This window comes from Aquarana catesbeiana, linkage group LG11 (genome assembly GCF_042186555.1).
Source record: "Aquarana catesbeiana isolate 2022-GZ linkage group LG11, ASM4218655v1, whole genome shotgun sequence".
Lineage (NCBI taxonomy): Eukaryota > Metazoa > Chordata > Amphibia > Anura > Ranidae > Aquarana > Aquarana catesbeiana.
Window position 1 is genome coordinate 22,580,748 of NC_133334.1, and position 26,400 is coordinate 22,607,147.

A 26,400-nucleotide genomic window follows, 5' to 3' on the forward strand; every position below is an offset into this window, starting at 1 on the left:
ATCAGGCATGTGACGAAGGGGTCCTGCGTGACTCCGAAACCTTGCACCTTTCTTGTGTTGTGATCATGCAATAAACTACCCGTTTGGACGCCACTTTTTGCCGATCCTTGGTGTGCTGGCAAATATCTACATTGTTACTTGAACCAGTATCCAGCTGGTTGTTGCTGCAGCACCCAAACCTTGAGAGCTTATACTAGGAACGCGTGCGATGGGAATATGAAGTATTACTATTCCTCCCAATGACACCAATGATGGACACTATTTCTCCTACTGATACCACTGATTGGGTTAAATTCCTCCCAATGACACCAGTAATGGGGCACTTTTCCTCCCTTTGACATCAACATTGACATCAACAAAGGGGACCTATACCTCCCAATAACAACAACGACGGGGCACTATTCCTCCTATTGGCACCATTGATGGGCACTATTTCACCCACTGATACCATTGATTGGGTCCTATTCCTCCCACCCACACCAGCACTGTTTGTGCCACTATCATCAAGGATGCATAGTTACAAAGTCACATAGTTAGTCAGGTTGAAAAAAGACAAGTTCATCTAGTTCAACCAAAAAAAATAAAAAATACAATCCCATATACACAATCCTTCACCCATAGTTACATAGGTTAGTCAGGATGCAGCATTACTCCTCTTCTCACCACAGATGCTAGATTATTTTTTTTACTATTCCTGACCATCAACCCTGGGGCTTAGTTAAATATTCCCAACCTTGGTGTCAGGAGATCTGTTCCACTATCAACAAGGATGAAGCATTTTTTTTTCCTCTTCTCACTTACCAAAGTTTATTTTTTTTATTACTCCTGACCACCAACTCTGAGGCATAGTTAGATAATCCCAACCTTGGTGTGAGGAGATCTACGAAGCCCCATGACTCTAACGATTAACACATAAACAGACTGCCGCCAAGGCTGCAGTTATGTAACTAAAACAGGGTGGCTCCACCTCCATCCTGTTCTTGGACAATCAACATCTACCTTGACAAGTTCCATTATTATTGGAATAAATCAGGCTTTCTCAACCTTTTCAACACAGAGGAACCCTTGAAATAACTTTCCAGTTTGAAAGAACCCCTGCTAAAATGACTATATCTACAACTCATGATAGATTACCGTGAAGGTCAGTGGGAGGAATGATCCTTTCACTTGTGGTTATCAGAATTACCCCCTTACAGATACTTAAAAAGATCAATGGTGTCAGTGGGAACTTATCTAAGAGGCAAAAATTGCTCAAGGAACCCCGAGCAACCTCTGGGGGAACCCTAGTTACGAAACCCTTGACTAATGTGTCAATGCTACCTGTGTGGATATAAGGGCTGCAGTAGCTTTCTGAATCTTATTAGAAGTGAAGAAGTGGCTTGGAGAAGCTTTGAAACATTTTCAACATTACAGCACCGCTCCACTGAGACTAAGTACTACTACTAGATAAACATGACCTGGATAAATGAGAACCTTCACAGACGTCCAACAAAACAGCAATATCTTCCTTCCCATGTGAGGACACCACTGTTTTTATGCACAGCTGCTGAGCCAGAGAACAATTTTCAGCAGGTTGGAACAGGGTTTCTCAACCAGGATTCCATAGAACCGTAGGGTTCCTCTAGAAGTTTCTAGGGGTTCCTTGAACTGTGGCTGATTGACCTCTCATCTGATGATGCCTTGGTCCAAAACCACTTGGCAGAGCCAGTATCATGACACCATTGATCTTTTTAACTCTTTGGAAGGGTGGCCTTCTAACCATCGATGTAAAGGGCATTCTTCCCGTTGACCACCAGTGGGTTCCTCTGGGGTAAAAGGACTGAGAAAGTTTGGTCCAGACCAAGGTTTCTCAACCAGGGATCCATGGAACCCTAGGGTTCCTCCAGAGGTTGCTAGGGGTTCATTGAGCAATGAGCAATTTCTGCTTCTCAGATAAGTTCCTACTGACACCAATGATCTTTTTAGCTATCTGTAAGGGGGTAATTCTTCCCAATAATCACAAGTGTAAGGAGCATCCTTCCCACTGACCATCACAGTATGTATCATGAGTTGTAAATATAGTACATTTTAGCGTGTGTGTGGGGGGGGATTCCCTGAGACCGGGGAAGTTATTTCAAGGGTTCCTCCATGCTGAAAAGGTTGAGAAATGCTGGGTTGGAATATAACGCGCATGGTCACCTGACTGTCGTTGCCATCTGCAACTTTATTTGATGCATGAGTGCGTAAGGAGCATCCTTCCCACTGACCATCACAGTATGTATCATGAGTTGTAAATATAGTACATTTTAGCGGGGATTCCCTTTAGACCGGGAAAGTTATTTAAAGGGTTCCTCCATGTTTAAGAGGTTAAGAAACGGTGGGTTGGAATATAATGCGCATGGTCACCTGACAGTCGTTGCCATCTGCAACTTTATTTGATGCATGAGTGCGTGGCATTGCTTCCGAAACATTGGCTTGCCTATGGCAAAGATAAAAAAAAAAAAAAAAAAAATGAAATATATATTTTTCTTTACAGTTGTGTCTCCCTTTAAACCTGTTATTAATACATCTTTAGCTCATAAAATACAATTTAGCTTTATAAAAAATGGAATATATACGGAATAAAATAAAAAAACACTTAAGTGAATAATTCCGACATATATATGAGACAGGGAAAAAAATAATTTTGTCGAATGTCTGCTTATTTGTGGTTCTTTACATGCAATCAAGACTATTAAAAAAATAAATTAATACATGTGATTAATAAAAGCGTATAAAAATATTTTCAGCCTTAAGTGTCACAATTAAAAAGAGAGAAAAAAAAAAAAACTCATAAAAGGATGCAGGAAATAAAAAAAATAAAAAAGCATTGGCGGTTGATGGAAAGCAGCTAATTTTCAAGGTTATGCGGCAATTATCACAATAGGCATTCTATATTATTACCGGAACGGCACTCTGTAGTACATTCGTGGCGTGTGATACGTGGATAAACATAGCACCTTTTCACACACGGGAACATGACTGGTAATTAACCCATCCGACAGACCCTGCGGGGGTTAATAAACGTTGTTATGGATCATAATTTGAGAGCCTGCGATGGGGCGGTATGTGTGTTTGTGTATCGGAGGCAGATTAATGGCGCGCAGCGTGATTTTTTTCATATATACATTTCTCCGTCTTAATTCTCCCAGCGGGTAATTATAAGCTTGCACTCATTATTCATTAGCAGAGTTTTGCAAAAAAACTATTATATTATTAGCGCTAACCAGCTGCAGGTTTTCATTTATCAAGCGGCAAAGAACTGTCTGCAATCCGGCAGAAAATTCCTACATGGAAACGAAAAGGGGGCTGAAATATTTAGATTAGACCCTGAGTGCTAGATTAAAGCTGAACTCCAGATGCAAAAAAATATTTAACCACTTCAGCCCCGGAGGATTTGGCTGGCAAAAGACCAGAGCACCTTTTCGCGATTCGGCGCTGCGTCGCTTTAACTGACAATTGCGCGGTCGTGCGACCCGGCTCCCAAACAAAATTGACATCCTTTTTTTTCCCCCACAAATAGAGCTTTCTTTCGGTGGTATTTGATCACCTCTGTGATTTTTATTTTTTGCGCTATAAAAAAAAAAGAGCGACAATTTTGAAAAAAAGCAATATTTTTTACTTTTTTGCTATAATAAATATCCCCAAAAAATATAAAAAAGAAACAAAACATTTTTTTTCTCAGTTTAGGCCGATATGTATTCTTCTACATATATTTGGTAAAAAAAAAATCGCAATAAGCGTTTATTGATTGGCTTGCGCAAAAGTTATAGTGTTTACAAAATAGGGGATAGTTTTATGGCATTTTATTAATAATTTTTTTTTTACTAGTAATGGCGGCGATCTGCGATTTTTATCTTGACTGTGACATTATGGCGGACAGATCGGACACTTTTGGCGCTATTTTGGGACCATTCACATGTATACAGCGATCAGTGCGATTAAAAATGTACTGATTACTGTGTAAATGTGACTGGCAGTGAAGGGGTTAACCAGGAGGGGGCGCTGCAGGTGTGTCCTAGGGATGTGTTCTAACTGTGGGGGGGGAGGGGCTATGTGTGACACGTCACTGATCACCGCTCCCGATTACAGGGAGCAGAGATCAGTGTCACTAAGCAGAACGGGGAAATGCTTGTTTACATCAGCATTTCCCCGTTCTTCCTCTCCGTTAGACGATAGCGGGTACGGTCGGACTTACGGAGCTCACGTCCGTAACAATAACGTGATTTCGTGCAGCGGAGCCAACCTGCCGCAGTAAAACTGCGGCGGCTGGTCCGCAAGCGGTTAATCTAAATATATATATATTTTTTTAAAAGCCACAAAGGATATAAATCCACTTTGTGTACACTAAATGCCTTTGTAAGTCAAGATATTATCTTGTAAGAGTAGCAGTGACGTCATCACTGTGCTGTGCATAACCTGTGCAGAGAGCAGCAAGCTCCACCCGCTAAAGAGAACAACAGGAAGGGGCGGAGACAAGACCAGTCATCCTGCGCAAGGAGAAAGAGCAGATATGTGGGAGGGGCCCAGCAGGCCCCACCTACAACAAGCTGCCTGAAGAAAACTGCTGGAGGGGGCGGAGACAAGACCGGTCACCCTGCACAAGGAGAGAGAGAGCAGAGCTGTGGGAGTGACCCAGCAGGCTCCACCCACTACAGGCTTCCTGCAGAAAACTGCAGGAGGGGGCAGGGACCAGACCAGTCACCCTGCACAAGGAGAGAGGGCAGCAGGGAGCGGTCTTTAATGCAGGAAGTCTCACTCTGAATTACTGTACAGGTAGAAATACACAAAACACACCAGGTTTCAAGAATATTTTTGTGAATTTGGAGTTCAGCTTTAAGCATCATTTTATAATTAAAGTGTATCTAATGCCCAAATATTTTTTTGCATCTTGGATAGAGTGGGAAAAGGTTAAAAACCCTGGGCTGCTTTTTTTTTTTTTTGCCTTCTGTGTCACATTTTCCCATCACTTCCTGTTCTATAACAATGACAGGAAGTGAGTGGAAATCTCACTAGAAATTCCCAACTTTGTTGTCACCAGTGTCATCATTGGAAGATTTCCCCTCCTAGTGACAACTGAAACATTTGAATTTTCCTTCATTTTTTAGTCCTGGTCACCAGGACAAGTAGAGAGGGCGAATCTACCCAGCGGGGACAAAAATAGAAATAAAAATCTGGCAGAGGTTCTAACCCCTCACCAATCCATCCAAAACTAAAACTAAATGTTTTGGCTTTAGATGCACTTTAAGTTCGATCGTAAGCTATGCATAATCATCAAATCTACCTTTTAATTCAATATAAATATTCAGCTTAAAACAGATTGGGAGGGCTGATAGGACAGAGGTCCCTTTTTTTTTGTTTGTTGTCATTTTCTTTTCTTTTTTTGTATGTAACAAAAACATTTAAAAAAAAAATTATTTGATTAAAAAAAAAAAAAAAAAAGAAGCTATGCTTAATTTTATACGGTTTTAGGTCTTCGCATATCATTTATGTGCCTCCCTGCAGTCAAAGGGGATGCTATTTAAACATCTGGAATCAGCTGCACGCCCTAAAAAGTACATTTAAGCTTTAAAGTTCTAAAGTTTTCAAAAAGTCTTTTAAAAGTTTTAAAGTAAAGACTCTTTGTGGTTTGGAAACGGTAAAAGACTACTCCCCCCCCCCCCAATTTACAAAATATTCATATAGATAACATGATATAGCTGTCCTAAATCGATTTCAAGTCAGTTGTTCCAGAAAATAAAAATTTAAATAAATAATAATAAAAAAAAAAAATTCAATTTTGAAAAAGCAGTCATCACGAATTAAAAAAAAAAAAACAAAACGTTGTAAAACTGGGATTGTTTTTTCCTTTTTTCGATTGTGTGTAGAACATAAAATAAAATAAAAAGTCAAATTTTGAAAAAGCAGTCATCACAAATTAAAAAAAAAAAAAAAAAACTTTGTAAAACTGTGATTGTTTTTTCCTTTTTCCGATTGTTTGTAGAACATAAAATAAAATAAAAAGTCAAATTTTGAAAAAGCAGTCATCACAAATTAAAAAAAAAAAAAAAAAAAAAAAAAAAACTTTGTAAAACTGTGATTGTTTTTTCCTTTTTCCGATTGTTTGTAGAACATAAAATAAAATAAAAAGTCAAATTTTGAAAAAGCAGTCATCACAAATTAAAAAAAAAAACAACTTTGTAAAACTGGGATTGTTTTTCCTTTTTCCGATTGTGTGTAGAACCATTTCTTGTGTCTATTTTTCCATCTTAAAATAATCACACACAATAGGCGCACGCATTTCCTTTACCCGAAATTTGTGTTTTAGCATTAAATTAGAATGTACTATTCCTGTTAGATAAAGTCAGTTCCGTTTATGAAATGATTGTTGGAAATAGCCCTGAGTCTGATATCTGGTGGATGTAAGGTAGCACTGGAATGAAAGATGAGATTTTTATCTGTACAGAAAGGTGGTTCTCCTTTAAGGTGAACAACCTAGAAGTGGAGGTCCAATATATAGAGACCTGTTATAAGTCTTTGGCTGCCACACAACAAATAATGTGTTTTTGAGCATAGAAATAAGAGCGCCCAGTAGGAATGGTCACACAGCTCGACAATTATTAAAAAAAAAGTTTTTGATTAAGAATATCCAGTATTTTTTAGGGGAAAAAGGTGTCCCTATTCTTCAGGGCTTACATATAAAAAAAAAAAAAAAGTTGTCCCCATTCTTCAGGGCTCACATTTGAAAAATAGAGAAGACAGAAAAAACAAAACTACTTTTATTACTTTTATTATTATATTATTATTATTTTTTTTTCTGTCTAATTTTATATATTAGCCCCGAAGATTAGGGGGGCCGTTTTCGCCCCTGAAATGTGTTGGTGGAAGTGTAAACGCAATTAATAAATTGCCCAATTTCTTTTGACTATTTTCCACATTTTACAAAATGATATTGATTCCTGCCTTTTCATTATTACTATAATTATTATTATATTATTAATCATTAAAGGCAAGAAGCAATAAAATATTGTGGAAAGTGAAAATGACATAATTTGTACAGTTTTTTTGACTATTTTCCATCTTTTTACAATATTTTAGTGATTCCCGTCCTTTATGATTACAAGAATTATTATTATATTATTAATCATTAAAGGCACGAAGCAATAAAATATTGTGGAAAGTGAAAATGACATAATTTGTACAGTTTTTTTGACTATTTTCCATCTTTTTACAATATTTTAGTGATCCCCGTCGTTTATGATTACTATTATTATTACTATATTATTAATCATTAAAGGCATGAATCAATAAAATATTGTGGAACGTGGAAATTCTTAATAAACTGTACAATTTTATTGACTATTTTTCACCTTTCACAATATTTTATTGATTCTTGCCTTTTACGATAACTATTATTATTACTTTATTATTCATCGAGTAATGCATAAAATAATAAAGTGCTGTGGAAGGTGGAACTGTACAATTCTATCAACTGCTTTCCACCTTCCACCAACATTTTTAGGGGGGAAAAGGCCTCCCCATTCTTCAAGGTCAACATGTAAAAAATAAGAGAGAAGACAGAAAAAAAACAATTCTGTTATTATTATTTTTTTTTTCTGTTTTCTCTATTATCTCTTATATGTTAGCCCTGAAGAATGGAGAGCCCATATTCACACACCCCCCCCCCCCCAAATGTGATGATAAGTAGTTGATGAAACTGTACAATTTTTATTGACTACTTTCCACCTTTCACAATATTTTTTTTTGATTCTTGTCTTTTATAATTACTATTCTTATTACTATATTATTAATCATAAAAGACATGAATCAATAAAACATTGTGGAAGGTGGAAAACAGTAAAATTGTCTTCTTTATCATCTTATCTATATTTGCCCTGAAGTAGGGGGGGGGCTTTTTTTTGCCCCAAAAATGCATGGGCTTTTCTTAATCAATTTTTTTTTTTTTTGAATTATTACTGTATTATTAATCAGAAAAGGCATGGATCAATAAAATATTGTGGAAGGTGGGAAAATAGTAAAATTGTCTTCTTTATCATCTTTTATACGTTTGCCCTGAAGAAGGGGGGAGGCCTTTTTTTTCCCCCAAAAATGCATTGGCTTTTATTAATCAATTTTTTTAAAATTATTACTGTATTATTAATCAGAAAGGGCATGGATCAATAAAATATTGTGGAAGGTGGAAAATAGTAAAATTGTCTTCTTTATCTTATATATGTTTGCCCTGAAAAAGGGGGGAGTCCTTTTTTTTCCCCCAAAAAAACCCATTGGCTCTTCTTAATCAAAAAACATTTAATTATTACTATTTTATTAATTATAAAAGGCATGAATCAACAAAATGTTGTGAAAATGTTGTGAAGGTTGGAAAATAGTAAAATCGTCTTCCTTATTATCTTATATATGTTTGCCCTGAAGAAGGGGGGGGGCCTTTTTTTTGCCCCAAAAATGCATTTTAGCTTTTATTAATCAAATATTTTTTTTAAATGATTACTGTATTATTAATCAGAAAAGGCATGGATCAATAAAATATTGTGGAAAATAGTAAAATTGTTTTCTTTTTCATCTTTTATACGTTTGCCCTGAAAAAGGGGGGAGTCCTTTTTTTTGTCCCAAAAAACGCATTGGTTCTTCTTAATCAAAAACCATTTAATTACTACTATGTTATTAATCAAAAAAGGCATGAATCAACAAAATATTGTGAAGGTTGGAAAATAATAAAATCGTCTTCCGTATTATCTTATATGCTTGCCCTGAAGAAGGGGGGAGGCCCCCCCCCCAAAAAAAAACACATAGGCTTTTCCTAATCAAAAAATATTTAATTATTATTGTATTATTAATCAGGGATGAATCAACAAAATATTGTGGACAGTGGAAAAATAGTAAGAAAGGAGTTAGACCTTTTTTTGCCCCAAAGTACAAAAAAAAAGGTCTCCCTTCTTTTTCAGGGCAAACATAAATAAGATAAAGAAGACAATTTTACTATTTTCCACCTTCCACAATATTTTATTGATTCATGCCTTCTCTGATTAATAAATACAGTAAAAAAAATTTAATAATAATCAGCTATGTGACCATTTTCACTAGGTGCTAACCCTATAATCAAACTAACAGGCCAATTTATAGAGAGCTGCTTTTCATTTCTCAAAAAAAAAAAAAAATTAACAGCCAATTCTTTTTCTATAAAAAAATGAAATGTAGAGTTAAAAAAGACAAAAGGCATATCAGTTGGACTAAACATAGAGAAAATATATATATATATATATATATATATATATATATATATATATATATATATATATATATATATTATATATATATATATATATATATAATAATAAAAAAAATGAATGCCAGCTTAAGAAACCTTCAACCTCCCTCCTTTGAAAATATCGGACCTTTATGATGGATTGCATAAATCAACAGTGAAAATTTCAGTAAAAAAGGCACAAAAGGGGAAAATAATGCATTAAGGCGACTAGGTGGTGCTGAGTATTTTGGGAAATAAGTAGGCTCCTCATCTCCATCTAGTGGCCATAATGCAGTATTTTTTTCCCACTTACACAGTTTTTTTCAATGGATAACATTTGATCTGCAGACTATACTTGCAGTTTTAATAGATGGACAGCTATGCAATTATTTTTTTTAATAAATACAACACTTTTAAGTTTTTGGTAGGCTAACCCTGTAAATCACTTTGAGGTGTATTTATAAAAAAATAAAACGGCATGAAAATCTGATCTGTGTGCATGGGGCAATCGAATGTCCTCAGGCTATATTTTCTGCCGAATGAATGTTATTTAAAAAAATTTAAAAAAAGGGGGAAAATAATGAATTAAGGCCACTAGGTGGTGCTGAAAATTTTGGGAAAAGGGTAGGCTCCTCATCTCCATCTAGTGGCAATAATGCAGTATTTTCCCCATTTGCTCTTTTATCCAATGGATAACATTCAATCAACAGAATTTACATGCAGTTTTAATAGATGGTCAGCTATGCAATTATTTTTTTTATATAAATACCCCACTTTGAGTTTTTTGGTAGGCTAAAACTGTAAATCACTTTGAGGTGTATTTATAAAAAAATAAAAAATAAAATGGCATGAAATTTTGATCTGTGTGCATGGGGCAATCAAATGTTCTCAGGCTATATTTTCTGCCGAATGAATATTATTCAAAAAAAAAAAAAAAAAGCAGTGTTAGGGGAAAATAATGCATTAAGGCCACTAGATGGTGCTGAGTATTTTGGGAAATAATTAGGCTTCTCATCTCCATCTAGTGGCCATAATGCAGTATTTTTCCCCCACTTACACAGATGGACAGCTTATGCAATTATTATTTTTTTTAATAAATACACCTCTTTGAGTTTTTGGAAGGCTAAACCTGTAAATCAAAAACATTCATGACTGTGACTAAAAGCAGCAGCCAGAATGAGTGTGATTCCAGAACGATTGCCGCCATCCTAACCATACAGATTAATAAATGATCCCTATAACAGCGGGGGGAACTTCGTTAGCCCTCGCTAATTTGAAATGCTTTTTTTTTTTTTCTTTTTTTTTCTTGCGAGTCGCCTTTTTTTTTTACGACTCACAATATCAAGTTTCTTTGTGCAATAGAAAATAAAAATAATACAAAAATGTTCCCTTTTTTTTTTTCTTCTTTTTCTCCAGCGGTAAGTAAACACCACTAACAGGAATGAAGAAGTATCGATGGATCATTATCTTTAGATGTGAATTCCGGAGGTCGAGTGCTTTTTTTTTTTTTTTACTCCAGACTTCGATACTTGGTGAAGAGATTGTACAAGACGCGGAGAGTGGATTTCAAGTCGCAGTTGACAATGTCTGTAGGTAGAACACAAAAGCCAGGAGGTCAGAATTCAATTCAAAAGAAACATTAGCGCGGAAACGGCAACAACAATAACATAACCGACCTTCCGGCCTTGGCTTTGGTTTCTCCAGACCGCCATCTTGCATGAGCTCAAAGGAAAACGATACATTGAGGACCTGACAATAGGAAAATCATTTTTTTTTTTTTAATGTTATCCAAGAACAGTTCAAGGCAAAAAAAAAAAAAAATCCTCTACATTTAATTTGGTATTCAGTCTAAAGTCCTAATGCCCAACCTACAGCCCTAAGGCCATATGCATCCCCCCCCCCCCCCCATTGGTTGCGGCCCTTGGACCCAGCAGTGAGGGGGGAGCATTGATTTGAAGAGGAGTATCGTTGTTATGGCAGCAGATAGCTACCATCACCCCGGTATCCTCTTCTTCAGCGAGCGGTCCGGTTTCAGATAAAAGTGGTCTCTGCGGCGAATTCGCCGCAAGATCACTTTTATCGGCGGCGGGAGAGGCCCCCCCTCCTCGCCGTGCTCCGGTGCCCTCCGCCTCTGCCGACGGCTCCGGATCTTCACCCTTGCTGGGCATGGAGACGAGTGAGAGGAAGATGGCCCCCACACCCGTCTCTATAACATTGCAGGGCGGAAGTGACATCAAAACGTTACTTCCGCCTGTAGCTCTTAAAGGGCCATTTTTTTTCAATTATTTTTTTAAATGACAATTTTTTTTTTTTTCTATTGCATTTTAGTGTAAATATGGGATTTGAGGTCTTTTTGACCCCCAGATCTCATATTTAAGAGGTCCTGTCATGCTTGTAATAGGAATAAAAGTGACATTTAAAAAAAAAAAACAATGTAAAAATTAAAAGGTAAAATAAATAAGAAAAAAAATGTTTTCCTTGTAATAGGAATAAAAGTGACATTTTTTTAAAAAAGCAGTGTAAAAATTAAAAGGTAAAATACATAAGAAAAAAAAAATTTTTATACGCGCCCCGTCCCGACAAGCTCGCGTGCAGAAGCGAACGCATACGTGAGTAGCGCCCGCATATGAAAACGGTGTTCAAACCACACATGTGAGGTATCGCCGCGATCGTTAGAGTGAGAGCAATAATTCTAGCCCTAGACCTCCTCTGTAACTCAAAACATGCAACCTGTAGAATTTTTTTAAATGTCGCCCATGGAGATTTTTAAGGGTAAAAGTTTGTCGCCATTCCACGAGCGGGCGCAATTTTGAAACGTGTTAGGTATCAATTTACATTACCTTTCACAATATAAAACAAAATTGGGCTAACTTTACTGTTGTCTTACTTTTTAATTGAAAAAAGTGTATTTTTTTTCAAAAAAAGTGAGCTTGTGCGCAAATACTGTGTGACAGAAAGTATTGCAACGACCGCCATTTTATTCTCTAGGGTGTTAGAAAAAAAATGTATAATGTTTGGGGGTTCTAAGTAATTTTCTAGCAAAAAAAATGTTTTTAACTTGTAAACAACAAATCTCAGTGGTTAATAAGTCATCTCTAGAAGCTTAAAGCGGAACTTCAGTAATTTTTTCATCTTTCCATCTATTAAATCTTCTGCCCTTGTTGTTGTTTTAACTTTGGATAGTAAAACATTATTTTTCTGCCAGTAAATCCCTTATACAGCCCACTTCCTGTTTCTTGTCTAGTCATTAGCCTAGGCTTATGATATCATACACAGCTCTTTCAAGAGTTTGCCAGGAAGGGAGAGGGGGATGAGTCATAAGAGGGTCAATGAGAGCTGCAGAGCTGGAGGTGTGCCTCTGTGTAAATCCAGGAAGTGAACAGGCAGCAGCTTTAGCTGCCCACAGTTAAAATGGCTGCAGCCATACTCAATGGAGGGAGATTTCTGCAGCATATTTGGCAAGTACAGAATCACAGTATATATAAAATAATATTGCAAAGTGGTTGGAGGGAAGCTTTCCGAATGGCAAAGATGTTTTTATTAAGAATTATGTGAGCAGACTGCAGTTCCTCTTTAATACCATAAATAATAACACATTCGATTTTTCACTCCAGCAGTATATAATGAGTTTGGAAATTGTGGAGAAATGCTTATATAATGCATTACAATTTAACTACACCCATTCGATTTTTAGACGAAAAAAATGATTTTAGTCGACCAAAATGTACTGGACCAAAAAAGTGTCACTTGGTGTCCAGTTTGTCCGTCGCAATGTCGCAGTCCCGCTACAAATCGCTGATCGCCGCCATTACTATTAAAAAAAAAAAAGTCCCTAAATCTATCCCATAGTTTGTAGACGCTATAACTTTTGCACAAACCAATCAATATATATATATATTTTTTTTTACTTTCTGGTATAAAATATTTCCAATAGAAGAAAAAGTAAAAAATTTTTATTTCTTCATAAATTTAGGCCAATATGTATTCTGCTACATGTTTTTGGTAAAAAGAAAACAAACAAAAAAACAATAAGCGTATATTGATTGGTTTGTGCAAAAGTTATAGCGTCTACAAACTATGGGATAGATCTAGGGACTTTTTTTTAATAGTAATGGCGGCGATCAGCGATTTTTAGCGGGACTGCACACATTGCGGCAGACAAATTGGACACCAAGTGACACTTTTTTGGGGACCAGTGACACCAATACAGTGATCAGTGCTAAAAAAAAATTGCACTGACACTGTATAAATGACACTGGTAGGGAAGGGGTTAACATCAGGGGGCGATCAAAGGGTTAAATGTGTTCCCTGTGTGTGCCTTCTAACTGTAGGGGGGAATGCATTGACTAAAGGAAAATAGAGATCCGTGTTCCTGCTTAACAGAAACAGGAGATCTCAATTTTCCTTTCTGGCAGAACTGCGGTTTGCCTTGTTCACATAGGCAAACTGCCGTTCTGCCTCTCTACGAACGATCGCCATCGCGTCCGCCGGAAAACCGCTGATTAGTTCCCACCGCGCGGGGTCTCCGGCGGCGCACACGCGCGCACGAGAGCCGAGGACGAGAATCACGTACAGGTACGTGATTTTACGCTAAAGGGCCCGCCCTGCCGCAGTAAATGTACGTGGGTGGGCCGGTCCTTAAGCGGTTAACAAAAAGTTTTTGGGTTCCTTTTAAATCCATCTCAACATTACCTGTCAAGTTATACTTTCTAGTTACAAATATAAATGATAACTTTAATTCTTACATGCGTTCTGCAGAAAAAAAACGAAGACAATGTAACTAATTTACATGAATGATATCAATTCTACTTTTGTATTAAACTATTGCAGGTTTCCAGCCAATGGTTACCTTCTGTTCAAAGCTGTCGGGAGTCAGAAAGAAATTGTAAAGGGGAACAAAGTATCCTTCCAGAAGACCCATCAACAGGACCAGATACACACCATCTGCAAACTGAGACCAACACAAACATATTTCAAAACAAATTTCCCAACTTCCAAATTGGTACACAGCTAAGGACAAGTATATTTACAGAAAAACTCCCACCTGAAATTAAAAAAAAAGTCTTTCTAAATCCTCCAGGGGCCCCAGTGCACATAACACTTGTGCCTGTTGAAATCTGTTGCAGGGGTTCAGAAATAAATGTACATTTTTATTTCCGTTTGTACTTTCTGTAGCTCCACCCCAGACAGAAGCCCAATTTATTGGCAGTCCTATGGGGAAGAGGGAGGGGAGGGGGACAGAAAGAGTACAGGTAACACTGAAGGCACAGCCCCCTCGCTGTTTTACGTCCCTGCTCGCCGTATAGCCCTGTCCCTCCTCTTGGCCACTTTGTACTGGTAAAAGCCTGAATCCGCAAACTCCCACAGCCGACCAGATAGTTGGAGATGACTACAGTAGTAGCTGGTGGCTTGTGTTGTGAATGAGAGCAGCTGGAGAGCAGTGCTGCCATTCGCAAAAACTAGACATGTGCACTGCTGAAAAATTTGTTAGTTTTCGTTTCATTAGTTTTTGTTTTTTTTCGTTTTTCGGGTCAATCGTTATGATCGAAATTCGTAAATTCATAAATCCGAAAATCCGGAAATTCCAAAATTTGAAAAGTTGAAAGAAAGAATGAAAATCCGAAAATTTGAAAGAACGAAAATCGGAAAATTCAATAATTACTAACTAACTAATAATATCTAACTATTAGATTATAAGTATTGGAATTTCCTTTCAAATTTGGCTGTTAGTCAATTTAACGAATACGAATTTTCCGAAATAACGAAGTCCGCATCTAAACAAATTGAACGGAATGAATTAATAATAATAATAATAACAATAATAAAAAGTTTTTATTATTATTAATATTGTCATTTATTATTATTAACTCGTTACTTTCCATTCGTTCAGATATGGAATTCGTTACTTCGGATAATTCGGAACTTCGGATAAATTCGTATTCCTATACGCTCACTAAGAGCTAAATTTTAAATTAAATTCCAATACCTATCATTTAATATTTAGTAATAGTTAAGTTATTATTAGTTAGTTATTATTTCAGATTTTCAAATTTTCGGGTTTTTGAATATTCGTACTCATTTTCGTTCTTTTGAATTTTCGTTCTTATTTTTGGACTTTCTAATTTGTGAAAATTAGAATATTTCAATGTACGAATATTCAATCTTACGAATTTTCGAATATTCAAATTTACAAATATTCGGAAAAATTTGTTAAACGGGTTTCCATTAATTGGGATATTTCCGAAGTAACGAATTTGTTGAAATTTGTTAAAAAACTAATTTGGAACAAAACAAATTGCACATGTCTAGCAAAAACCAAAGGGGGGAAGGTGATGTAAAGGGAGGGTGGGGGATGTGTGTGTGGGGGGGCAATGCTATGGGGGTGTGATGTGAAGAGTGCAGAGCACACTACTTTGTGTGTGTGGGGTATTTGTGATGTTGGGGGGGGGGGGGCGGTTGCGTGCTGTGAGGGGGGGGGGTTTGTAATGTGCTGTAGTGTGGCAATGCTGTGTGTGTGTGTGGGGGGGAGTGATCTGAAGGCGGGGCAGTTCTGTGTGGGGGGTGATGTGAAGAGAAGGCATGTGATGTGAAGGATAACAATGCTGTGTGTGTGTGTGTGGGGGGGGGGGGGGGTGTGATGTGGAGGGAGGCAGTGCTTTGTGTGTGTGTGTGTGTGTGTGTGTGTGTGTGTGGGGGCGGGGGGGTTGAGAAGAGAGTACAGGTGATGTGAAGGGAGGCAGTCCTATGGAGGGGGGGTGTTGTGAAGACAGTGGGTGATGTGAAGGGAGGCAGTGCTGTGTGTGTGTGGGGGGAGGGTGTTGTGAAGGGGGGACGGGTGATGTAAGGGGGGGCAGTGCTGTGTGTGTGTGGGGGGGGTGATGTGGAGGGAGGCAGTGCTTTGTGGGTGTGTGTGTGTGGGGGGGTGAGAATAGGGTACAGGTGATGTGAAAGGAGGCGGTGCTGTGGGTGGGGCGTGGTGTGAAAAGGGGGGGTGATGTGAAGAGGGGGGGTGATGTGAAGGGAGGCAGTGCTGTGGGGGGGGGGGTGATGTGGAGGGAGGCAGTGCTGTGGAGGGGGGGTGTTGTGAAGAGGGGGGTGATGTGAAGGGAGGCAGTGCTGTGGGTGGGGGGTGGTGTGAAGAGGGGGGGTGATGTGAAGGGAGGGTGTCCTGGGGGGGGGTGATGTGGAGGGAGGCAGTGCTGTGTGTGGGGGGGGTGATGTGGAGGGAGGCAGTGCTTTGTGGGTGTGTGTGTGTGTGGGGGGGGGGTTGAGAAGAGGGTACAGGTGATGTGAAAGGAGGCAGTGCTGTGGGTGGGGGATGGTGTGAAGAGGAGGGGTGATGTGAAGAGGGGGGGTTATGTGAAGGGAGGCAGTGCTGGGGGGGGGGGTGATGTGAAGAGGAGGCAGGTGATGTGAATGGGGGCAGTGCTGTGTGTGCGGGGGGGTGATGTGAAGGGAGGCAGGGGACAGTACCCTGGATTGGGGGGGTGATGATTTGAAAGGTGGTTGATGACTCTGAATAAAGGGGGTTCAGTACACTACTGTGAAGGGGGGGGGACAGTGATGTGCGGGGGACTGAGAACACTGAAGTAAGAACAGGATTGTGATATAAGGGGGGGGTATGTGATGGGAAGGATCTGAGTCTTCCCATAAACATGAGATTCGGACCTCTGTTGGAAGAAAATTTTACTGATCAGACCTCCATAAATTTTAATCCAATACCCCTGAACTAGACCAATATATTATCTCACCTGTGTCTCCAGCTCTGTCACTTCCAGGTTCAGCTTATTTAGGTGTTTGTTAACAAACGTGATCAAAGTCTGAAATGCAGATTAAAAAATACAGTAAATACTTGGTGTCCGAGCGATAGTTTGAGAAAATGAGCAGAATCCACTTAGAATAGAAAACAAAATGGTTTGGGTTCAGTTTTACGATAACTGATTTTATTTATTTGATACATTTTTTATTTTGTTATCCTAGTGTGATATCGGTGTGTTTGAGGCTGTTTTCTAATGTTTTCTTATTACTAGTTTAAATGCTGTTTATATTTTTAAAATGATGACGATATACAATCTTTGTTTTATCAATAAATATTTAACACATGACAAAGGATTCCCAGAGTTTCACAGGTTAGTTTAAAGGACTGTGTATCTAATGCCATTTTTTTTTCTCTTTTTGTTTTGCATAAAGTAGGGAAGGGTTTTAAACCCCTGCCCCTTTTTTTTATATGTCCCATATGAGGAGGTTTTCCTCCACTTTCTCATTCAATAATTTTATTGATTTTTTCCACAAAGGAGATATGAACAACTGGAAAGCCCACGCAGGAGCTAAAACATTTGTAGAAAACAGAGGTCACCACAGAAGTAACACATGGATTCAGACTCCCAAGGGGCAGAGTGTTCAAGGTTTGCATCAGAGTTGGTGGGCTGCAGGCCAAGTAGGCTGCCACAAGGGGTTGAAGAGTTCTTTTGAGTGGACAAAAATAAGTTCCGAGTAGGAGAACAAAAGGCAGGCAAAAGGGATAAGAGGGAAAAAGGAGGAGGGAAAAAGTAAAGAAGGGTTTATAAGGAGTCCCTGCAGACTTGGGTTCCTGTCCAAACGTAAGGCTAGAAATTTGATAGACTTGCAAGGTGTAAAGAAGGTAATTAAGCCATGGTACCCATATTTTCAAAAATTTGGGTTGGGAGTTAGACATTTTTTTGTTGACTAACGTTAGATTCATACGGTTTATGACTTCTTGTAAGTAGACCAAGCGCTTCTTCCAGGCCTTAGCTATAGTCTATTAGAAGAGATACGTTGCCAGTTTTTGTTGAGGGTAAAGACCTGGGGTTGGGCAATGAAGAAGAGCTAACTTAGCACCCCTAAGGACTATGAGGTGAAACAGGTTCTGGAAGACCGCAAAAATTCTGGACCAGAATGTTTTCCTCCACTTTCTGTCCACCAACAGTATAGGATATAAGAGAAGACCTCTCAAAAGTGAGCAAAATTCCAGCTTAGAGTTTTGGCACCAGAACAAGTGTCACCATTGGAAGACTCCTGGTTTAGTGCAACTCAAAATGGTAAATGTTCTTACTAGACAGGAAAAGAAAATTCCCCCCAATGGGGCACAGAGAGGAGTTTTAACCTTTCCCTGCTCAACCCAAAACTAGAAAAATTTACCTTTGGATAAACCAAATCAATCAAGGTGACCTCTTTGCAAGTTGAGCTTTGCTCCATTCCTTTTCCTGATGTTAACATAAGAAAAGCAATGTGCAATGATCTTGTGAACCCCAACAAGACTCACTAGTAACGTATCCAACATATCCCAAAAGGCCAAGATCAAGGGCACTTAGAAAAAAGCGATATCTAACCTTCTTTACTACATTCAGTTTATCCGGTGCATGGTCAAAGAGCGTATCAAATGCATCTCTTTCTGGAAGGAGAAAAAAAAAACATATAAAAACTCAATAAGCAGTGCTGGAGCACACATATTATTTGATAATTTCACCTCTTATTAGAGTAGAGTTTTGGTCTCCCAATAAACAAATATGTGCCGTAGCACTTAAAGTGGTTCTGAAGCCTAAACATGGTCCGGGTCTCGCTGGCTTTGCTGAGCCACCAGGAGCCATTGGCTCCCAGTGCTGTCCATCAAAGCCAGTGATGAGGGAGCATGGGGGGTGGGTGGGGACGAGTCCCGCTGTTTGTGTCAATGGACGCAGCAACGGGGCTCAGGAGCGAGCGCGCACAAGCACAAGTGCAAGTGCCCCCCATGGGAAGCCGCTTCCCATGGGGGCACTGGACAGAGAGGAGGGGCCAGGAGCACCAGCGGGGGACTCAAGAAGGGGAGGTTTGCGGCCGCTCTGTGCAATTCCAAAAATGTTTACCCTTACAATTGCTTTAAAGTGGTACTAAAGGCTAACTATTCTTAAAAAAAAGTTCCCTTCTTCTCCTACCTATCCTGCATACCCTGTATAAAAAAAAAAAATATCCATGGACTTAACTTTTAATAATCCAGTCCGGTCACATGATTCAGCAGCTCCAACCGTGTCAGAGAGCGCTCAACAGATGTGATTTCCCAGAGCCATGACGTCATCCATAGACTCCTATGGCCCACTGTTGTTGCTCCCTCCTCTCCCCTGCAGCAGCCACTCACTGACACAGGGGAGCCAGAGCTGCGGGATCACATGAATGGCCTGGGTTAAAAACAGGGTAAGTACACCGATCTTTTATATACAAGGTACACAGGATAGGTAGGAGGGGAAACAGAACATTTTTAAGAACAGTTAAAGTTAGCTTTTTCTAACTATAACTATTAACGGTGTAAATATCAGGACCGAGAATGGATGGACAAAGTTAGAAATTAATTGGCAGGAAAAATGATATACATTATATATACACTGTATATATACAGTATCTCACAAAAGTGAGTACACCCCTCACATTTTTGTAAACATACTTCTTTGGTCGACCATGGCGAGGCCTGTTCTGAGTGGAACCTGTCCTGTTATACCGCTGTATGGTCTTGGCCACCCTGCTGCAGCTCAGTTTCAGGGACTTGGCAATCTTCTTATAGCCTAGGCCATCTTTATGTAGAGCAACAATTCTTTTTTGCAGATCCTCAGAGAGTTCTTTGCCATGAGGCACCCTGTTGAACTTCCAGTGACCAGTATGAGAGAGTGAGAGCGATAACACCAAATTTATCACACCTGCTCCCCATTCACACCTGAGACCTTGTAACACTAACGAGTCACATGACACCGGGGAGGGAAAATGGCTAATTAGGCCCAATTTGGACATTTTCACTTAGGGGTGTACTCACTTTTGTTGCCAGCGGTTTAGACATTAATGGCTGTGTGTTGAGTTATTTGGAGGGGACAGCAAATTTACACTGTTATACAAGCTGTACACTCACTACTTTACATTGTAGCAAAGTGTCATTTCTTCAGTGTTGTCACATGAAAAGATAGAAGAAAATATTTACAAAAATGTGAGGGGTGTACTTACTTTTGTTACAGTATGTGTGTATGTATGTGTATTTATACATATATATATATATATATATATATCACTATATCTAACAAAGTTGCAAGGGTGAGGTGCTCGTCAGTCATAGATGTACGTGCAATGCAATCAGGCTTTCCCAAGGGCTATGTATACATATATATGCTGGACAAAATGCTTATCATATCATCAATCTCCTGGACATTTGGTCATGTGAGTTCTCCTAAAGCCAAGGATCAGAGTTCTAATTCTGCTTTTTAGTAGCGTTTTTGTGTGCGCACTACTGCAGGGATCCAGGAGCAGCATTTTCACCAGGAAAGGAACACATTTCAGCCTTTTCTTCTACTCTATATTATCCTTACATTTGAGTGCAGATCCTCTGATCTGGAGTTGAAGGCTGTGGAGCTGAAGGAGTGAAGGCCCGCAGGCTTATGTAATGAGCAATGTAGAATAATACTTAATAATAATATTAATAATTAATATTATTAATTCATAATAATAATTTCCACAAATACTAATTTCCCCAAATTATTCTCTACATTTAGTTCTGAAGTGTTATTCGAAGAGTGCAGTGATATGTGTGAAGGGTGGTTCAGGGACTCTCTGAAATGTGTATCATGCAAAATCCAAATACAAAAAACAATTCAAAAATATAAATTCTTACCATGTCTGCCCGATAAGGCCCTTTGGAGAGAGAAGAAAAAACTGATTAAAAATTGATCTTCAGATTACAGAACAGAACTATAGTCATTTCTACCTAATTATTTATTAGCTCAAAAATAAGAAAAAACAAGAAAGCTTGACTGTCTACAGACAGACGATGAGCACAGCAATGACATGCATGCTCTGTAGAGTGACCAGGCATTGCTGGGTTTGGTAGATTAAATATAATATTACAGTTTTCGGGGAGGTAACCCTCTATCTTCAATCATTTCCAAGTCTTGGATCCATAAAAAGTGGATCATAAATGTCAGGAGTCCTTATCTACACATAGCCTCTATGCTTTTTTATTTGGGGGAATGAGGGGCTTACGGGTGCTAGCTAAAGTCTGTATCAACTAGAAACATTACGCTGCTTATCTGGCAACATGGAGAGGTCAAAATGTTCCACAATTTAGAATGAGGTGGACCAAAAAAAATGAGAAAGCTCAATTCTGTCATTAGCAGCAATGCCCATCTCCAAAAGAATGCACTTCATTGTGGTAATCTTTATGGAGTTAGAATGCTTGATAAAAAGAGCCAACATGTTTCTGGGATCTGGTCCTCTTCATCAGGGCTACTCATAGATATATTTTGTAATAGCTAATAAAATAACAAATGGCCTGGACCTCATCCCCATTGGTTTGATTTACAGCTATTATAATTGGCCATTCTTTCTCCTTTTTCTAATATGTTAGAAACAAGCAATTCCCCTTTATGTAATTGAGTATGACTGTTACTTTACTACAGGTGCAGTGCACTCGTAGCCCCCCCTCCTCCACTGGTTGTGTGAGGGTAGTTTTTGTGTGATCCTTGCAAGGCGAGTTAACTCAATGCTTGCTCTCTGGGGGGTTGGCTCACCGTCTGGAAAGCAGAGAGAAAAAGGGAAGGGACAACTCCCCCACATCACGGCTATCCACAATCATTGGAAGCAACTCTACTGGTAACTATGTAATACGTGAAGATGTTCATAAATTGAATGTACTTATATATATTTCTTGTTTGTGTTGTTTTAAAAGATTGTGATACCCGCTTACACTTTTGCAGTTGTTAACCATCTGTCCTCTGAAGAAGACCCATTGGGGTCGAAACGCGTCAGTACATCATTAACAAATTTTGATCTTGTTGCTTTGGATACACTGTACTGTACATTGTTGCCGGCTTTTTAATAATTTTTTGTACCACAGCTCATGTCTTGACTTTTAATGTCAGAAGTGATTATCTTTTATAACTTTTGTACCAATAAAATTAAATGTGATTATCCCATTACTTTTTTAAATCATATATCATTGGCTGCATAAAAGCCCCGCTTAGGGTTTTTTTTTTTCGTTTTTCTTTTTTTAACTGGCCTGGTAGTTAAGGGGGAAAATCTTCCGGTCTGTAAGTGGTTAAATATTTTTTATGAAAACAATTAAATGAAAGAAAGAAAGCCATCATGCTTCGAGGGTACAGACACTGACCCTTCTTTAGTGCTTATATATATCATAGGACCTCAAAATTTACTGGCCTAAGTGGGATTTTGATAACACATGTGTATGTAAAACCCAATACTAGCAGCAAGTTGTACAACCTGCTGGTGACAGTATCTTTTTTTTTTTTTCCTTACACAAGTATTATCAAAATAACACTGCGGCCAGTCAATTTTAGGGTCACATGATACGTAAAAAAAACCCCATTCTGGACAATATGACCATCAGCGCGGCACCCTTTTTTGTACATGTTTAGCAAAACAGACTTCACAGGGGTTCCAATTAACAAGGTTTGGCTATGGATCCACATTAAGGTTTGGTATCCTTAAAGAAAAAAGGCCAAGGATAAATCCAAGGAAAACTCCAAGCTCACTTAACCGACCAATGCTGCTTGCTGCAATGGCCAGTTATAGGTGGGGGGCAGTGGCGTCTTTTTTCTATTATTGGTATCCCTAAAGGCTGTAGCATGGAGGAGGTGTCATTGCTTGGGAGGGTGAAGGAGGTTACAGGGAAGACTGATGTAGAACAGAAGTGTGTAAATGTCCTAAAATAGACCAGAGTCTCAGCACAGAGACGGGTCATCTGTCTCTGTAGGAAAAACTAATCCTGAAAATAGACTTTTTGGCTAATAATAAATATTAAAAAAAAAAGTCATTGTTTCCATCCAAGTAACTTTATAAATAGGGCAGGTCCTCTTCATGTACAGCATGTTCAGCGCCATAGAATGACCTAATTCCCTCATAGTTCTGCTCTCATTCGTAAAAACGAGCCTGGGACAATCACCCTTTTTGCTTTCCCCTATCCCCATCCCTTCATTCCTTCTGGGCTACTTCACGGGCCAAGTGAGAGGACACTGACTGCCACCTCCACCACCGCAGGTCCTCATTAGCATCAATGCATGAGCAGCCTTTCTCACAGACATCTGCGTCCGATTAAATGGTAGTATTACGTACTCTGTGTCACCAGTGATTTCCTCCTGAATCTGGCGCGACTGCAACATTCCATCCAGCTTCTGTACAGGAAAAAAGGCATTCATAGAAGTGATGAGTTAACATTACTTGTTACATATGCTAAACGCTTGGAACGAAAATCTCCCCCAAAAGTCCCACGTACATCTTTCAAAACGGCGGAAAGTTGTCTGCATGCATGAATAGGCACAATCTGCAATATAGGTATATGTAAGCCTTATTATTATTATTATTATTCTTTTTTTTTTTGATTTGCACAGACAAGGGAATGGTTTAAACCCTGGTTGGGTTGGGGATATCTGTGTCTTGCTAATGAGATTTGCATTTACTTCCTGTCCTAGGGCAGGGGTATGTCAGCTCCTTCAAAGAGCTGTAGCAGGCGTGCGCCCACTGTACGGTGGGGGACCCGATGCGCGTGGCCGGCAGCTGCGAAGTCCGCCGGCCACCCGCGATCACGGGAACGAGAGCCAGAACGGGGATCTGTCAATGTAAACAGACAGATCCCCGTTCTGACAGGGGAGTTAGAGAGAGATCTGCTGTTCCTAGTGATGAGGAACAGCGATCTTTCTCCTCCTCCAGTCAGCCCAGCCCCCATACAAAACACCTCCCAGGAAACACATTTGACCCCTTGATCGCCCCCTAGCGTTAACCCCTTCCCTGCCAGTGACATTAGGGCCTAGGGCAGGGGTCTCCAAACTTTTCCAAACAAAGGGCCAGTTTACAGTGCTTCAGACATGAGGAGTGGGGCAGACTGTGGCCAATGAATAAAGAAAATTGTTCTGGTATTGGTGGGAGTACACAATTCCTCAGACATGGTGGTCAGTGTGAGGAGGAAGAAAGTCCCATCTTTAGTGTCATTGGGGGGGAATAACACCCTATTGTTGGTGTCAGTGGGAGGAATGGTGCCCCATCGTTGGTGTCAGTGTGAGGAATAGTGCCCGAAGGGCCGGATAAAAGTAAGCAAAGGGCCAAATTCAGCCCATGGGCTCTTTGGTGTCACTGGGAGGAATAGTGCTCCATCATTGACGTCACTGGGAGGAATAGTACAGCCTTGTTGGTATATGTGGGAGGAATAGTGCCCCAAGGGCCAGATAAAAGTAAGCAAAGGGCCAAATTCGGCCCATGGGCTCTTTGGTGTCACTGGGGGGAATAGTGCTCCATCATTGGTGTCACTGGGAGGAATAGTGCAGCCTCATTGGTACTGTATATGTGGGAGGAATAGTGCCTTAACATTGATGCCAGTGGAAGGAATAGTTCCTTGTGTCTGTGGAGGAATGGTGCCCCATCATTTGTGTCAACGGGAGGAATAGTGCCCCAAGGGCTGGCTAAATGCAAGCAAAAGCCCGTGGGCCACAGTTTGGAGGGCACTGTCCTAGAGACACAGCAGGAGGTGAGAGCAAATCTCTCCAAAGTAAAGAGAAGTCCCCTCTTAAGCTGTCCATGCACTGGTAGAATTTTGCTCCTAAAGTCTGTTTTCGAATCGCTCGATCAATTTTCTAATGGTTAATAGGGGCAAGTCAATGATCATTTTCAACCATATGGATGAGGAAATGTGAAGGCTCAGGATGGTTACACTTTATCATCAATGAAATTCTGACTGTGAATGTCTTCCTCAGTTGGGAAAAAAAACATTTGTATTGTATTGGTAAAATTCTATACAATGGTATGACAATCCAATAAAAATTAAGTTACAGCGGAAGTCAATGGTGGGCACATCGAATGCTATGTCCAACGATATTTGATGAGCGGTTGTTCAAAAACATGAGTGTGTGGCAAGCTTTAGACAGCTGTCACTGGAACAAGTCTTTCCATTGAAAGACTCAACACCTGCTCTGTTGATAACCATAAAAATTCGGGTTTCCCATGACTTACTGTTCCCGATGGCAAATTGTTAGCAAGACAAAGGGGTGGATCTCCAAAGTAGTGAGAAAGACAGCTACAAAAGCATGGCAAAGTTTAAATAATGGTTTAGCAACAATATAAGAAGCTGTTATTGAAGTACCAAAAGTAAGTTTGGTGAGGTTTGCCCAAAGGAACCAAAACATTTGGTTGACCGAAATGTTACAGAATTGGCTCCTCAAATCAAAAATCATGTACCTGTAATGACTTCCAACAAAGGGGTATACCTCAACCAAGCCATGCCCCACAGATGCCATGGTTTCCATATCTTCCTCTGATGATAGCCAACACAGCTGAATGTAAGCTGTAATGTTAATGTTATAAACAAGCGGTTTTGAAAGCACAATTGATCACAAGGTCACAAAATACCCTGGCTATTTTTTATTGTCTGCATCCCATTGGAGAAATGTTCCTTCACTGCATGTGAAGTACTCAAGAGGACATCTCTACAAAGTGAGGGTTATTCCCTTATGGGGCGTACACACGGTCGGACTTTTCGTCTACAAAAGTCCAACGGACGCCGACGGACTAAAGCTGGCTGGTAATCCGATCGTGTGTGGGCTTCTCCGGACTTTCAGCAGACTTTTTCAGCCTCAAATCCGACGGACTTTAGATTTGAAACATGCTTCAAATCTTTACGTCGTAACTACGACGGACCCCGAAATCCGCTTGTCTGTGTGCTAGTCCGACGGACAAAAACCCACGCTAGGGCAGCTATTGGCTACTGGCTATGAACTTCCTTATTTTAGTCCGCTGTACGTCATCACGTACGAATCCGTCGGACTTTTGTGTGGTCGTGTGTAGGCAAGTCAGTTCGTTAGAAAGTCTGCTGCAAGTCCGCCGAAAGTCCGCCGGAAGTCTGTCGGACAGGCTGTCGGACTTTTGTAGACGAAAAGTCCGACCGTGTGTACGCCCCATTAGACATCTGTCATCAGAACAAGTTTCTTCGTTGGAAGATTTCCCCTCAACTTTTCTTTTGGTGACAACTAATTTCCAGTCACTCCTGGTGACAATGGTCATTAGGTCAATTATAGGAGGGTGCATCTCCCTCTGAGGAGGACACAGGTAGCAATAAAAACTCCAAAGGAACATTTCCAGGAGGCACTAGAACTTCAACATTTTTG

The 26,400-nt window shown here is 39.6% G+C and overlaps 1 protein-coding gene across 2 annotated transcripts in view; it reads right to left on the reverse strand.

Annotated features, from left to right (window-relative positions):
* Positions 1-676: 676 nt before the first annotated feature.
* PARVA (parvin alpha) overlaps positions 677-26,400 on the reverse strand; it is a 123,794-nt gene continuing 98,070 nt past the window's right edge. For both annotated transcript variants that reach the window (XM_073604061.1, XM_073604062.1), the window contains exons 7-13: positions 23,363-23,421; positions 20,907-20,926; positions 18,613-18,674; positions 17,014-17,082; positions 14,112-14,213; positions 10,939-11,011; positions 677-10,849 (exon numbers count right to left, since the gene is read on the reverse strand). In XM_073604061.1, the coding sequence (XP_073460162.1) occupies positions 10,773-10,849; positions 10,939-11,011; positions 14,112-14,213; positions 17,014-17,082; positions 18,613-18,674; positions 20,907-20,926; positions 23,363-23,421 (462 nt within the window). In that variant the 3' untranslated portion in view covers positions 677-10,772. The remainder of the gene's footprint in view (positions 10,850-10,938; positions 11,012-14,111; positions 14,214-17,013; positions 17,083-18,612; positions 18,675-20,906; positions 20,927-23,362; positions 23,422-26,400) is intronic.